The sequence below is a fragment of the Pagrus pagrus genome (assembly GCF_965226575.1).
Source record: "Pagrus pagrus genome assembly, chromosome: 9".
Lineage (NCBI taxonomy): Eukaryota > Metazoa > Chordata > Actinopteri > Spariformes > Sparidae > Pagrus > Pagrus pagrus.
Window position 1 is genome coordinate 5,642,969 of NC_140193.1, and position 15,379 is coordinate 5,658,347.

General features: G+C 43.1%; 1 protein-coding gene across 3 annotated transcripts in view; it reads right to left on the reverse strand.

Moving 5' to 3' along the window:
* slc4a3 (solute carrier family 4 member 3) overlaps positions 1-15,379 on the reverse strand; it is a 44,789-nt gene that overhangs the window by 2,676 nt on the left and 26,734 nt on the right. For 2 of the 3 annotated variants that reach the window (XM_084362358.1, XM_084362360.1), the window contains 14 exons: positions 14,977-15,122; positions 13,842-14,019; positions 13,630-13,765; positions 8,130-8,310; positions 6,303-6,408; positions 5,851-6,035; positions 5,298-5,517; positions 4,078-4,526; positions 3,001-3,195; positions 2,648-2,836; positions 2,469-2,558; positions 2,214-2,380; positions 1,868-2,121; positions 523-692 (listed from right to left, as the gene is read on the reverse strand). In XM_084362358.1, coding sequence (XP_084218484.1) covers positions 523-692; positions 1,868-2,121; positions 2,214-2,380; positions 2,469-2,558; positions 2,648-2,836; positions 3,001-3,195; positions 4,078-4,526; positions 5,298-5,517; positions 5,851-6,035; positions 6,303-6,408; positions 8,130-8,310; positions 13,630-13,765; positions 13,842-14,019; positions 14,977-15,122 — 2,666 coding nt within the window. The remainder of the gene's footprint in view (positions 1-522; positions 693-1,867; positions 2,122-2,213; positions 2,381-2,468; positions 2,559-2,647; positions 2,837-3,000; positions 3,196-4,077; positions 4,527-5,297; positions 5,518-5,850; positions 6,036-6,302; positions 6,409-8,129; positions 8,311-13,629; positions 13,766-13,841; positions 14,020-14,976; positions 15,123-15,379) is intronic. The other variant, XM_084362359.1, reaches the window with a different exon arrangement.

Genomic DNA, 15,379 nt, shown 5'->3' on the forward strand with positions numbered 1-15,379 from the left:
AAACACTGCCACAGTGTGTAAACACCTTATTCAGGTTTCTGATAATTGTGCAGGTCAGTTGCCAAGCTAGCGTTAGTAAGCAGTTAGTATGACACCGGTTATGCTGAGAATTCACTATTATTGATGATCAGACGGAGAAGCTGAATCCAGCCGTGACCAGTTGGAGAGAAAACAAACTGTGTTTCTCTTCAGCTGTCGGGGGAAACGCTCCGTTTGGGGTCAAAACTCGGCAAACGTTTTTCCTCTCTTCAGCATCTTTGGAAGTCGGTGAAGTAGCGCCAGAAAAATCCCTACTCAGCTTGTAATTCTCTGCTGGTGAAGAACTGACAGTTTACTGGATGTGAAGGAGTCCAAGCCCGGGATAATGTTCATGTATCATGTGCACACGGGTCTGAATAATCTGGTTATTCTTTCAAACCGAGACTGCTGCTGCAGTCACCGCTCTGCTGGGTTTGGCTTCTCCGTCCCACCACTAATAATAAACCCACGAGGGCATGTAAACATTGGGACTGCACGTGTTACCTTGGTGACGTAGATGTGGTCGGGGTGATGCTTGGCGGGCGTGACCATGAGTGTGATGCGCTCGTACAGCTGGATGCCCGTCAGAGAGGTGACCCCCATGTAGAGGAAGATGCCAAAGAGCACGGCCAGAGGGATGAGACGCAGCACGTCCGTCATCACGATGGACATACCTGACGGGCAGGAAGGGGTTAAAGGTGAGACAGAGACGAACACACCGTCGATGATTCGAAACATATTCTCTGCTCAGCTATGATGGTTGAAACGCTTTTTTCCGGCTAATCCGAAAAGTCTTATTCCTAATCCACACGGCGTTTCAATCAAGCTAAGCTCAGGCATCATGAGTCATTATGGTTGTGTACCCAAACTGGATCATACTTAAGTCTACTGTGGGAAGCTGAACCTTAATTGAAACAAGATATTCTCGCTGGCGTAACAGTGCGAGCCAGTGGATGAAATACGCACATTTTCATTCTGAAATGTGAATGTTTCAGTTCATTTTGAAGACGACTTAAACAGAATATAAAATAAGTTTGAGACATTCGTACTTTATGAACGTCTGGACGTGCAGGAGCTGTGACACTGTTTTCTTTCAAAACAGACAAACCGCCTGGAAATTTCAGTCCACAGCCACGATAAAATAGCAAAGATGATCTGGTGTTTGTCAGATCAGATCAGGAAGGAAGATCAGATCCCTCTTTATCTGATGTGATTTATTTAAATGTGATTTATTGATTTTAAAGGAAACTTTTTTGTGGAATAGTGTGTGTTATTCAGGTGGACTGAGCGTCTTGAATTGAATATAACATTTGCTGTTTCCTTCTCGTGTCCTTCACACCTGCCCTATATCAGCTTCGTTAGCTATGCCTTCCTCCCAGCCTATCAGCTCCTCCCCTGCTCTCTTGTTCCCCCTTCCCCTTCCCCTCACCTGTGTTTCCCCGCCTCTCTCCACCTGCACCTCCTCCCCTCGTTAGTTTAGTTAGTATTAAAGTCCAGTCATCAGTTGAGTCGCCTGTTGTTTCCTTTGCCTGCCTTTTGTTGTTCCCTCTTTTGGAGTCAACTCATTAAACCTTGCTTTTTGTTTGACTACCTGTGTGATTTGGGTCCGCACCACTTTGCAACCGTGACACTGTTGCTCTACCTGTCAATCTTTTCATCCTATCGTGACACTTATGAAGTGAGCAGTGATAAATAACATAATGGGTCTGTGGCGGGTGTGGAGATCCAATGCCTGACAGGCTTATGTGCCCACAGCTACAATGTGCTATGTTACAATTGGACAATCAGTGTTCAGGAATTAGATTTAGTGAACAACAGTTGAGATCCAGGACTTCGATTTTCCTCTTACCAACAAGAACAGCCACCAGAAGCCCGGTCAGCCTCTGCTCCTTCACCTCCTGGATCATGGGCTTTTCTCCAGGCGCTGTGGCTTTGCTCATGACGGTGAGGGCGTTGACGTGAGTGACGGAGCGCACGGTGGCCGCCGTGAGCCACGGCAGGCCGAACAGAGGACAGATGGCGCCCAGGATGACGATGAGCAGGAGATCCAGGTGGAAGCCGGAGCCTTTGACCAGGCGACGCTCCTTCTTACTGACTATCAATCTGAAGGGTCGGAGGAAAATGGGAAATGATTTAAAAAGCTGAAATTCAGTAAAATAAAACATTTTACACCTGCAGATGATCATCGTACGTACGAAGTGATCTGAGTTTCCATGAAAATGAGGATGAAGACGAGACAGGCAGGAACGATCGACGCTCCCATCATCCAGGCGGGAAACGGCTGCTTGTCACCGAAGGGACTGATGAACCAGCCTCTCTTGTCGGGGGAGGTGACCGAGAAGCCCGACGGCACGTTAAGTTTCTAAGAAGTAAATAAAAGTAACGTTTAAGCACTTTGTTGGAACTGTAATAAAAACTACTCCTTCAGTTGTTGTGACTGAAGACGTTACCTGTGTGTAAGTGTCAGTAATGTGGTAATCCACGAACACCGACACTAAGATCGAGATGGGGATGCCGAAGTCACCGATGATTCTTCTGGCCTGTGGATATATCGAGAACCCAAACATCAAAACACGCAACTTGACTCCACAGAGCACTGCTTGAGCACATTGAAAGTTGTTAAAGGTACCTTGCCACCCAAAAAGCGACTGTTTCTAAATTTCCTGAGGAAGAAAGCAAGAAAGAAAGTGCCGATCATCAGGACCAAGGACAGGAGAGCAGTGTTGGGCTGGTTGAACATCTGGTCAAACTCGTGAAGGTCAACACTGCCGGTGGTGTCGGTGGGGTACATCGCCAGCAGTGGATGTTCCTGAAACACCTGGAAACCAGAGGAGAGGCTCAGTTTCTCCTCTGTGGACTGGTTGTGGTGGGCTTTTGCAGGATACATCTTATATGCTATCAACTAAACTAATAAGTAAAGTACAATAAATCATAAATGAGTCATTTAGAAGTTTTTATGGGAGATGTGCATGAAGCAGTTACCTTAATGAGCTTTGAAAAGGTCTCGTAGATGAAGATGAGGGAGATGAGGAAAGCGAAGATCTCCTGGGTGAACGGGGAGATGTAGCGAACCAAGAAGCTGCCCTCTGCCGCCACGATCACCAGGACGATGAAGATGAGCCAGAAACCGATCCACACCCGCCCGGTCAGGTACTCGTAGTCGTGGGCCTGACAGAACTGAGGGAAGAGACACAGACGTGTTGACTGTGTGAAGCAGGGATCGACCCGCAGGTACCAGAACTGATTGTTAGAAATCAAGGAGGCAGATAACTGATATGTGGAACAGATATACATATACAGTACATTTTACTCAAGTACTGTACTTAAGTACAATTGTGAGGTACTTTCTAACTTCATACTGTTTCTATTTCTCATAATGTGTAACTAGTGATGGGCTGTAACTGTAAGTACATTTACTCAAGTACTGTACAATTTTGCTGTACTCGTACTAAGTATTCCTGCTACTGTTTTACTTCCCCTGCACTACATTTCACAGGCAAATATTGTACTTTTTTTACTTCACTACATTTATTTGATTACTGTAGGCACTAGTTACTCTGCAGATTGCATACTGCTTCATAGCCAGGGTTTTTGCTTATTGGAAATCAAACTAAATAATCACAAAAATGCTGAATGTCAGATCTGACAATCAGTTGACCAGCAGTATACGTTGTACACATACAATGAAATAAAAATGTAAAATGTACTTTTACTTGTAGTTTTGACACTTAAGTACATTTAATATCATACTTTAAGACTTTTGCTTGTATTTCATGTACATGTACGGGTGACTTTCACTTTTACCAAAGTAATATTTTAACACTTTCTACTGAAGGATGACTTTCAGTCTTGAAAGAGTCTTTTCCTGCTAATATTTTAAATAAACACTCATCCATTGATCCGCCTGCCGCCTCCTGCATTTGTGTCCACCTGTTCTGCTCTCAGTGTGACAGTGACATTAAACCCAATCAGATATTGTTGTGAGACCACAGAGGGATGGTACAATCGTTCTATCCGTAGTGTAAACTCATTGGACTTCCACGTTTTCAGCTGACGTACCTTGTAGTACGCTTCTTCAAACACCAGTAAGGGTCCTGAGAAGCCGATGATGAGGAGCGGCTGACCAGCGAGCAGCGAGAATATAACTCCAAGAGTTGCGGTCGACACGATGAGCTCCGTCACTCCCATCATGCCCTCTGTTTTCTCTCCTGTGTGTGAAAAACACATCTTAAGCACACAGGGTATCAGAACGACATCCAAACGTTTGTGTTTTCTTGTGGATTCAGTTTTACCCAGCAGGCCTCCGAAGGTAATGGTGGGCGACAGTGCAGCGAAATAGATGAAGATGACGGCGGCGATGCACTGCATGTCCAGGGAGTCCTTCAAGTCGCTGACGTAGTGCGGGTAGCGGCGGCGGATGTCGTGGATCAGGCCTCCAAAAGGGATCCCTGAGCGCTTCAGAGGGTCCACCTCCTGGTCTCCCTCCTCCTCCTCCTCCTGGTTCACCTCTGAGGGGGTTGTGACAGGATCCGTTACATAAAGAAACTATGATTCAAGCATTTTAAAATATGAATATTTTCTGGTTTCCTTCCTCGTCCATGACCGTAAACTGAACATCTTTGGCTTGTTTACTCCTGGTTGAGTAACATTTCCTAAAATCAACAGAGCCCAGCTGTTTCAGGGGATTATTGCAAAAATAATAATATATTTGTGATGACATATGGAGGGTTTTTTTATATTCTGTCTTCAGTTTGAAGGCCGGGGGCTGAGTGATGCTGTCAGGAATCTAGAAAGTACTGAGTGATGAAAAATACAGTCTTTATTCCTCTGTGTAGGACTCAAAACTGTCTTTGGCGCCCTCCAGTGGTCGTATCAAACAGTTTTTATGACAGTGCACATCTTGAGGAACAGTCTATGACTCAGACTCTTTAGTAAATAATGTTATATAGATATTTACACATTAAATATATATGGTAAAAAATGATTAGACCTTTTAACAGGTGGATTGCAGCTTTAAAGACTCAATCATGTTTTCAACAAGCTTTTTTACAGGATAACAAAAAATGTCAATTTGTCGAAATACTGAAGAAAAACTTATCACATCTGTGTTTTAACAATGCAAACACAGGGACTGTCCTGCACACAGTTTAAAGAAGTCAGACTTCTGTGTTTGCAGTGAAGGTCTAACATCTCCTACAGGATCACAGGTGCCGCCTTCAAACCGAGTAATTGAGGATCTGGCGTGGAAAAGAGGCTCGTTAGGGAACTTGACAGAGTACCTTTGTTGTTCTGCTCCATTCCAGATGTGGACTGGTGCCTCTTCAGCTCTCTTTCCTTCCTCTTGCGCAGCATCTGCTTCTGGAAGTCGGCCACCGTCTTCAGGAGGTCTTTGCCCTCGACGTCTGAGGGTGGAATGACGATGCTGCAGTCCAAGAATTCATTGATACCGTTCAGGAGGTCCTGTCTGTCGTCGGCAAAGTAGGCCACCTCGTGGAAACTCTGCAGCGAAATACAACTGGATGTCATCAACGGAAGCTTAAGAAAGGTCGCTGAAGCTCAAAGGATCTCGTCGACCGTTTATAACTGCATTAACTGTGTATTAGTTACAGCATCTGTTAGCAGTGAGAGGCGCTTCACTGCCATGACTTTTATGCAACCAAAAAGATCCAAAGGACTGTTTCATCAATTACTCTGAGAGGGATGATCAGCAGCTTTCTGGCATGTTTTCTCCTCTTTTCTCTCAACAGTTGTCGTTGCTTTTTTGGGACTCGGTACTAAATCATCCGTCTGATATGTGTTTTTTTACATCTGTCAATATTGACTGTATACTACCTTGTCAGACATGAGAGTGGAGAAGGAGCGTCCGATCTCGTGATAGTCCACGTTGGCCTGACTTGGACCGAGCAGGACGAAAAGAAAGCGAACAGGGACGGGGACCTCGAGCACCGACTCCAGCAGGACGGCGTCGCTCAGCCTGACGAAGGCCATGGCCGGCTGCTCCAGAAACTCAACGCAGCCTGACAACGAAAACACCACAAGTTTACACTTCTGAGCTTTTTAACACAATCGATGACAGCACTTTAGTTATAAGTACACTTATCACCCAGTACACACAGGAGAATGTACCATTAACTATGCCTATGGTGTGATTAAATGTTTTTTAATGGAGAATTTACAACAAGCAGATTCACGTCTTCGCAGGTTGTAAAAACTGAGGAAGAGAAAAGACATAATGCCTTCCTTTTTCTAACTAATCTACTTTTGTCAGAGCTCCCGGAGCTTACCAACTAAAACAATGACAGCTTCGGCGTCTTTGGGAATCTTGGCGAGGAGCTTCATCGATCTGGCTGCAGCTGGATGGCTCTCAGGGGGCAGAGGGTGGAGAGATTTCTTGGAGGAGCAACAGAACAAAACAAAAAAAAATCACATTGTTGTTCCAACCAACATGATGTGACACCATGAACCCAGCATGGGACCAATAACGTGGATATATTGTGGGAAATGTATATGAACAATAATCTAATACCCCTGTAAAGTAGAGAGAGCCTTTTTTCATGATTGAGCAGAATCTGTTTTAATAGGCTGTTTTCAAATTTGCCAACATTTTAAGCCACAGGGGAACATTAAGTTTTCACAGTTAATGCTTCAAGAAGCTTTAACTAGAAGCACCTGTAAGCTGACTAAGAACATAATTCGACACATGTGGCACGGAGAGGGCTCGCTTTCTCCGACTTCAAGAACTACCTACACGACTTCTGACCTCATGGAGGGGCGTTTCAAAGAACAATGAGGGAGCCACGGGGCCTCACATCAGGAATTTTGTGTAATCATCCTTAAATCTGTGCTTACTGCTGATTCTCAGATCTTAATGCAAACCATAAACTAGAACAAGACAGCTCGACGTGGCTTTTATCTCTGTCCACTTAGATAGCTGAGTTCAATTATCCATGTGGATTCATGTCAAAACGAGTTAATCACTGACTTTGGCTTTGGTAAGTAGTATTTACTGTGCTTGTCTGCCTGCACTGTTTCAACTGTGCCACAGTCAATCATCAGCCAGATTTAATATCTGGTCACCTTCTCACATTGATGCAAAGATTAAAGGGAGTGTGCAGAAAAAAGGTTGTTGTAGAGTTAAAGCTGCTACAAGGAGCTTTCATTGTTGTTGAATCTGGCGCCCCCTGTGGACAAAAGCGATATGAGCACCTTCGCCTTGTGTCGTAAAAAATAATAATAATAATAAAAGTATCTATGTCTAAGTCTGATCTAGATAGCTTCCTCTCTTGTGTTTATGACTTAAGAACTGGTGAAAAAAGGGTTAGGGTCATCTTTTTAAGCTCTGTTATCTATTTTCCATCTGTGAAAACCCATGATTTCTTTTTTCTTTTTTTCTTTGTGTGAAGCCAAGTGGGAAAAAAATTTCAGGATGAAATAAAAATGTTCTTGTGTCAAACAGAGTGGGGAAAACAGGTTTTTAAAATCTCGTTCCAAACTTGTTTTCACGCTTTGTTTCCCACATTAGAAAAACATTCCTGGGAAAAATATTTACTTGGTTTCACACGTGAAAAAAAAAGTGTTCACTCTGTTTCACACATGGAAAATATTTTTTCTTCCCACGTGTTTTCACAATGTTTCACTTGGCACAACTTTATTTTTCGCCAGTTCATAAGTCATCACACAGGAGAGAAAACAACTTCGATCAGACTTGGATCACCAAATAAAAAAAAGGGCCACTGCATGTAAATTATAATATTTATATATTTTTTTTAAACACAGTTTTTTTCAAGCTGCATAGCAATGAAGTGATATATCTATTTGTGGCTATTGAAGATTAATAACTCTTATATGATGAAACAAGTAAACTTTGCTGGCTCATTTCGTTGAGCTAATATTATGTTTTCACAATAATCAGCTGACAGCAAGATATATCTTTCTAGCAGGTCCAACAACAATTTCTCATACGCCAGTTATTCTGTGGCTGTCTGGCAGTACAGAAGTACTAGCTGCCCAGAAGTTTGAAGGTTTTGTTTACTGTTGTACCAAGTAGAAAATTGATTGTGTTGTGTTTAAGGACACACAAATGCCAAATCAAAAAGTCTGAGTAAACTTACAAACAGGCTGACAAACACGTCCTGCTTGGGGTCGTACACTCCTCCTTTATCGTGGTTCTCGTCGTGCTCTTCGGACACCAGTGGCAGGTTGGTGTCCGGGACGTGGTTGTGATTGAAGCTGCCGTGGAGACTGCTGGATGATTGGTGGCGGTGGAAACGGTGTTTCAGATCACTCGGATGGCTGCGGGGAAAACAAAAAGAGAAAGCGAGTCGGTCTACAGCCATGCTAACAAGTTAGCTGTATGAGGGTAGGTTTCACTAATGATGCTAATATGTTCACAGTGACGACTGTCATTACAACATTGTACGTTATTTTCCCATCCATCCATCCATCCATCCATCCATCCATCCATCCATCCATCCATCCATCAGTCCATCCATCCTTCAGCCAGCCATCCGTCCATCCATCTAACAATCCACCCATCCATCCATCCATCCATCCATCCGTCCAACAGTCATCTATCTAACAATCATCCATCCATCCGTCCATCCATCCTTCAGCCAGCCATCCATCCATCCATCTAACAATCCATCCATCCATCCATCCATCCGTCCAACAGTCATCTATCTAACAATCATCCATCCATCCGTCCATCTGTCCATCAATTCAACAATCATCCATCTAACCATCCATCCATCCATCCATCTAACAATCAGCCAGCCGGCCACACATACCTGCTTATTCTTAGGATCACAGGCAGGCTGGAGTCGGCTGACATCCCAGCTGTCAGCTTTAATGGAAGCCCGTTTCAGTTAGTTTAAAAAATAAAATAAATGATGAAAACTTAGCTTTGATTAAAAAAATCCCAAATTTTGAATTTTGACATGGTAAGTCATAATTACGACTTACCATGTCATACAATAAAGTATGTTTAACTACATATTCTCAACACAAGGTCAGTTAATAATCTTTTGTTAGAAGCTGTTCATCCACAAATTGAGTTTTCTGTGTAGTCATGGAGTTCATTTAACTGCAAGTCTTCAAGATCATTTTGCCTTTAGTGTCAGAAACCTTAACGGGAACGTGTATCTACCAATTATCTCTCCAGCCTGAAGGTGAATTAAACTTGTAATAAGATTGCAATCGTGCGGCAAACTATCATTAGGAGGTGCGTTAATTAAGAAGGCTGCAGGATCATTCTGGATTCTAGAAATGAGCGGCACAGCTGTGATTCCTGTTCCCCCAACGTACCGTCAGCTCTACCTTCTGTTCACTCGACATGTTGAAGCGCTTTAACTCAGGCACTCGCAACGAAAGGTCGTAAATTTAGAAGAGTCATCGGCAGCATCCTTCCAGATCCAAACTATTTTTCAAGTTAAGCTAATTAGAGAGCTCTTCCGAGAAAGTCTGAGGTGACGCGGTCATTTCTCAAAATGATATATTTGCATTAGGACATCAGAAGAACAGCCAGAGACGAATCTGTGCAGCCTTATTAGCTACGCCTTCATGCATGTGAGTCCAAGCATGTTTCTCTCCCTCTTAAGGAGAAGCATTTAGTGTGTCACACCGAGCCAAGTATTTTTTTAACACTGCTTCATTACATCACCGCTCGGTCCAATAGTGACATCACCGCGCTCATTAAGGTCCGCGAGGTCCAATAAGACGGCGCCCAGATTGGATCGCGACAGCGCCGCGAGGACAAAAGAACGAGGTGCGACGCTGAAGTTGAATTGTGCTCGAGGACGTTTCCAGAGGATCTTTTAAAGTGTTCTGAGTAAGCGATGAGCTACATTTTAGCAGCGCCTCCATGTGTTTTCTTTCCACGTCGTAAATCTGATATCTCAGACTGGTGATGACTCTAATGACATGAGTAGTTTTTGTTTTTTCCCCCAGTGGAAGCAGCCAGTGACATGCTGGGAATTTATGTGGAAAGACAGAAATGAGCGCATGATGGCCTGCCGCTGAGAGTGTCCGCTGGCCGGCTTACTCTGCGCTCATCTGTTGTGTCGCTCTGTTTGTGTCGAATCCATCTCATGCACATTTTGGTCACGGCAATGTCAGAATTATTACATTATTCTGCTGTGACCTTCAGGCCTCATCCAAAGGAAGAATGAAGTGTCATCACACCGCAGCATTTTTTCCACACATGATTACTGTCACTGAGCAAACTCAGGCTGCACCATTCTGGAGTTCGACAGAGGGGGAAGCCAGGCAGAGAAGGCTTATCATAGAAGGGTTGTACACAGAGTCAGGGGATAAGATGAGGATTTTTCTGGACAAGCTTTTTCAAGAGCAGTTCTCAAAGCAATCTGACTCCGAGGTCCGTTTTGTCGTCATTCTGAAGCCTTTAAGCTTTTTTAAAGGTTGAGAACTTTTAAGCTAACATGGACACAGAGTCTGAAAAGTGCTCAGAATAAATGAAAGTTGGAAAATCTACGATTACATGACAACCAGGCAACAGCTAACAAGCTTCACAGCTAATAAATGAACCTGTTGTCAGAAGCATGTTTCTGTTTGCTAGTGGACACTGACACCAACTTGTCTGCGTGTCAGCTCAAAGATAAAAAAGATTAAAAAGCTACACTCCAGCCATGCTAGTGCCTCTGTGATTGCTAAATGCTAATATCAGCATGCTAACACACATAAAACGCCATATTTGTTACATTTTCATGTGTTTGTCAGACCAACATTAACGTTTTAATGTAGTCAAATGAAGCAATAAAATCTTCTTGCATGTATCACTGACCAACAAAGCTAAGTTCTCCACCTGTAGCGCCTACATGTACCAGGATGCACTGCACACGAAAATGTATCCTCTTCCATATCACCCTCTGCACTCATACTTTGGGATAATGAAGCTAGTTTACAAGCCAGAAGACAAGTTTTGTTTTGCAGCAGCACACCACCGAGCTGCCGGGAGGCTAAATCCAAGCTGAAATTTACTACATTTACCATCAACACTGATGTTAGAGGTCCAATTTGTAAGAACTCGTCAAATACTGACGCTTTGGGATGGAGGTCGACCGTCCAACAACCCCAAAGCGTCAGTATTTGACGAGTTGGAAATGAAACTCAAAAATCAACCTTCTATTTGCTTATTAGCGCTAAACACAAACTACAACTGAGGTTTTGAAGGTATTGAGTAATATAAATTGTATCCAAATGTGTCATGATAGAACAGGATATTGCCTCAGTTTACCCCGACGTTCATGTTCTCCATAAACCCTTTAAATCTAATGGTTATCTACCCGACAGCAAAGTGCAAAGTCAGAGGATCAACACAGTTATTTATCCTCTGGGCACCATGAATGTATCACCCACTTTTTAACAGCAGTCCATCCATTAGTTGTCAATAAAAAAAACAAAAATGTCAACCTAATGGTGGCACTGGAGGTAAAGTCAGGGGAGCACTCGAGTCATTACACGTCATCTCAGACCTCGACTGTGCTAAAAGTCAAATTAATTAAATAATGTTTGACAGAGAGAGACATTAATATGTTTCTAAAGAGCATTTCTGCCAGATATCATTCAGAGTGATGCCCGAAAGGACACAAAACATAAACTGGAGCATGTTGACATTTGAATTGTTGACAGCACAGCTTATCTTCCCCTTTTTGCTAATTCAATTTGACAGCTGACATTCGGTTACCTTGTTTCTTTCATTATGTAACAGTATGAAAATCAATAATCCACTATGTGTAGTGCACTATTCCATTGACCATATCTGTCAGGTCAGTTTCGCTGGCGTGTCGATGCAAGAGCCGATCAATAAGCGGGGGATCATCTGAGAGAGATGACATTTCACATGCATTGCGGCCGCATGCTAACAGCGAGCCGGACCTGATGTAACTGTCCTGGTTCTAGTCCTGGTCGCTAATGTCTTTCATGAATCCAGATTTTGATATTTAAAAAGCAAGTTGTTTTGTTCCCGCTGATCACCGTCCCCACGCTCCAACTCTACTCATACACAGATCCGCTGGTTTGACAACATCGCACCCAATAATTTCCACCAGCGTCATCGAACTTGAAGACAACAAGGCAACAAAACCACAGAGGCAGAAATACTGAATGACACAGAAACGCCTTTTGAAGGCACCCAAACAGCTCGATGATAAGTCGGTCACTTCTAATCTTAAATTCAAGGTTTTAAAGTTCATATTGATAAGAATTTGATGTATAAGTATAGTAGTATAGTAGTAGTATAACGCCGGAGGTATCTGTGCTTCGTCAGCGATCAACAGTCTTGGTAGTTGCCAGTTTGTGGGAAGAAAAACACGTAAAAATTATAAAGATAAAGACAAAGATAAAGTTTGCCAGCTAGTGTTAGCAACGTTAGCTCGAGCAGCAAACTGGCAACCACTTGAGGGTGCTGATCTAAATTTCCACTCCTCTATAAGTACAAGAGTATTACCATCAACATATACTTATAGCACAAAAAGTAAAAGTACTGCAGCATGGCACATTCCTGTACAATAACACTGGATTATAATGATGCATTATTCTGTTCATCACTTTAATGTTGCAGCTAGTAAAGGTGGTTTAAGTACAGTTTACCAGCTTTATCTATTTTATAAAAGATCTATAAATATAAAGTACAATATTTGGAGTACAAAGAAGCAGAAAATACATATACTCAGGTAAGTACCTCAATATTGTACTTCTGTACACCAGGCCTCTCACACTCTGTCTGTTACATTTACTGTGTGCAGTCAGTGAGCCTCAGGTTTTAACACTCACTCTTTCTGTGTGTGTGAAACAGTAAGTAAGTCTGACACAGAAAAGCCAAAGGTCTTTACATAGACAGAGATCAAGGGGCCTGGATCGCTCACACAATGAAGAATCAAAATGTTTAATCTGGCGGTCGAGTGCAGCTACAGCAAAGTCCTGACATCTGAAACTTTAGTCACCCTCCGGGGAAATACAGCAGACAACGAGCCAACTGTTGTTGAATGTCACAATCTGGAAATTCCCTGTTCAGTTCTCCTGAGTTTGCCTTTTTTTCTTCGTAACCTCCACTGTGGGATGATGATTAACGAGGAATTTATTCCCCAAGCTGCCGTAAAATATAACCCGTGATCAAAAATCAAAATGTAAACAGAGCAGCACCGGGCAGGTTCTGTTAATACACGGATCAAGAAACATCTTGATCTAAGATAACAGTATATTTTTTCAGGGGGCTTGTCTCGCGAAGCAGCGTGGGGATAATTATTTGGTATTAATGGGATTGGGATTGGTTGAGATTAAATCGAGATCTGTTGCCATGACAACTAATACCGCAGTTGTTTCAAATATCAAACACACAATGAACATATAAAGTCAACAAACAAAGTCCTCACTGATCAACCATGAGTCCAAAATACCTCTGAACTGCAAGAAATGCTTGTTTTTCCATCTTTTCTTATCAATTATTGTGTTAAAGTGTTATTACAGATGGGACGCCACACCAGATGAGTGACTCTGAACGGAAACCAGATGATAAAAATGTTCTGTTTGAGGGAGGAACATCAAAATTAGACGTCTTTTTTAATTATTGAAGTGAGCGTTCGCCCGCTGACTGACCTGTGTTTGAGAAGCAGCGCCCGGAGAACGCTGGGTCTGTCCTCGGCTCTGATCTGATCAGAGATGATCATCGTCTCCACCACCAGATGGGCGATGCCGGGCAGAGAGTTCTGCTCCAGGTCCAGAAGGATGGCACCTAGGGCAGGATGTAATTAGCCGCTGCATACCAGACAGTTTAAAATGTATCCATGTATCTATTTTCTGGTGTTTACCGTGCGTGATGGTGCGGCGGAGCTCCAGCAAGCTGCGGAAGGAGAGCGAGGCCACGTGAGCTTTGCCCCAGCGGCCCGTCTCCTCCTCCACATCCTCCTCAAACTTGATCCAGCGCGCTCGTTCCTTCCAACGCATTTCATGGTCCTTCACGATCAGCTCGTTCAGCTCCACAAACAGCTGAGGATGAAACAGAGCAGAGGTTCAGTGTAAGGAAAGTTTTGGGATCTGACCCGTCGACAGGCATAAAGAATAACTACAATGACTTTGAAGGAATGTATTCATGCTAACGCTACAAACCCGAAACGTTTCCATTCATGGAGTCATACGCATCGATAAGTACGCATTAATCAATATAACGTTGTGTAGTGATAAACACACAAAGCATTATCACTCAGCTCTACAGCTGCCCAAGCTTCAGAGAGCTTCAGCCTCTTTTAGCTCGTTGCTTTGGTTTTATGGCCCACGTCTTATTTAATTTATTTTTTGTCTCTCATCAAACTATTTTCTAGCAAAACTAGGCAGCTGTTTTCACTGCTAAACCCTTGATAAACACACTGTTACTGTCCAGCACTGAACAGGCGACAAAGCTAGCAACGAGCTAGTGGGAATAGTCGAGAGTTTAGCAGCTAAAGAGCCAAATATTTCCCCTCGGTAGCTGGTGGAGACCAAACCAGAGCTACAGTTATATAATTGTGTAAACAGACCATTGTTAGCTAGCTTGTTCACTATAGTGGTGGTTAACTGCTACTAAATGTAGCTGCTGTTAGCTACCTAGCTCAATTAGCCATGCAGTTAGTGGTCTGGGCTGGGGGCTTGAAGCACAGGGGAAGTGTCGGTGTTTACACCCGCTAGTACAGTAGCTTTTGACTGGCACAGGCTGGGGCTAACTGCTTAGCATGCTAACTTAAATAGATATCTCTACAACAGAAAACATTTCATAGCATTAAAACGGTTATTTCTTAGTTTTTTAGATAGTTTTTTGGTAATTTTTGAATGTTTTCAACTAATATTCTTGTATCTTAAACAAAAGAAAGTTTATGCTTGTATGTCGCCTGCATATTAAAGCATTAACCCAGTATTCATGATGTAGATTCATGTGCGTAGTCGAGAGAACGAGAGCGTTTTGCTGCAAACCTCGTGAGTTTTCTTATCCGCTGCTCTCTTCTTCTTCTTCAGGCTGCTCAGCGGCGTGGAGCTGTTGCTGGCCCGGGCCATCTGACATCGTGACGACTTCTTCACGAGGTGTCGTCTCACCCCGGGGTTGTCCTCAAATCTGTGACCTGAACAGCAAACACAAATATTTTAACACAAATAAAATCAAAATGCAAAAAAAAAAAGGTCACGATTGGAGGCGTCAACCAAAATGCTTTTCAGACATCCTGTCTAATGCGCTCCATGCTGGAAAAAATCAGAAATCAAATCTGTGTGTCTGTTTCAGTTTTTTTCCAGCTGACGGAAGAACATCGAATAAGAGAAAGGAAAAGGCTCCATGGGTGAGTGAGCATGTATGAACGCCATGGGAAACTGTTACAGAGAA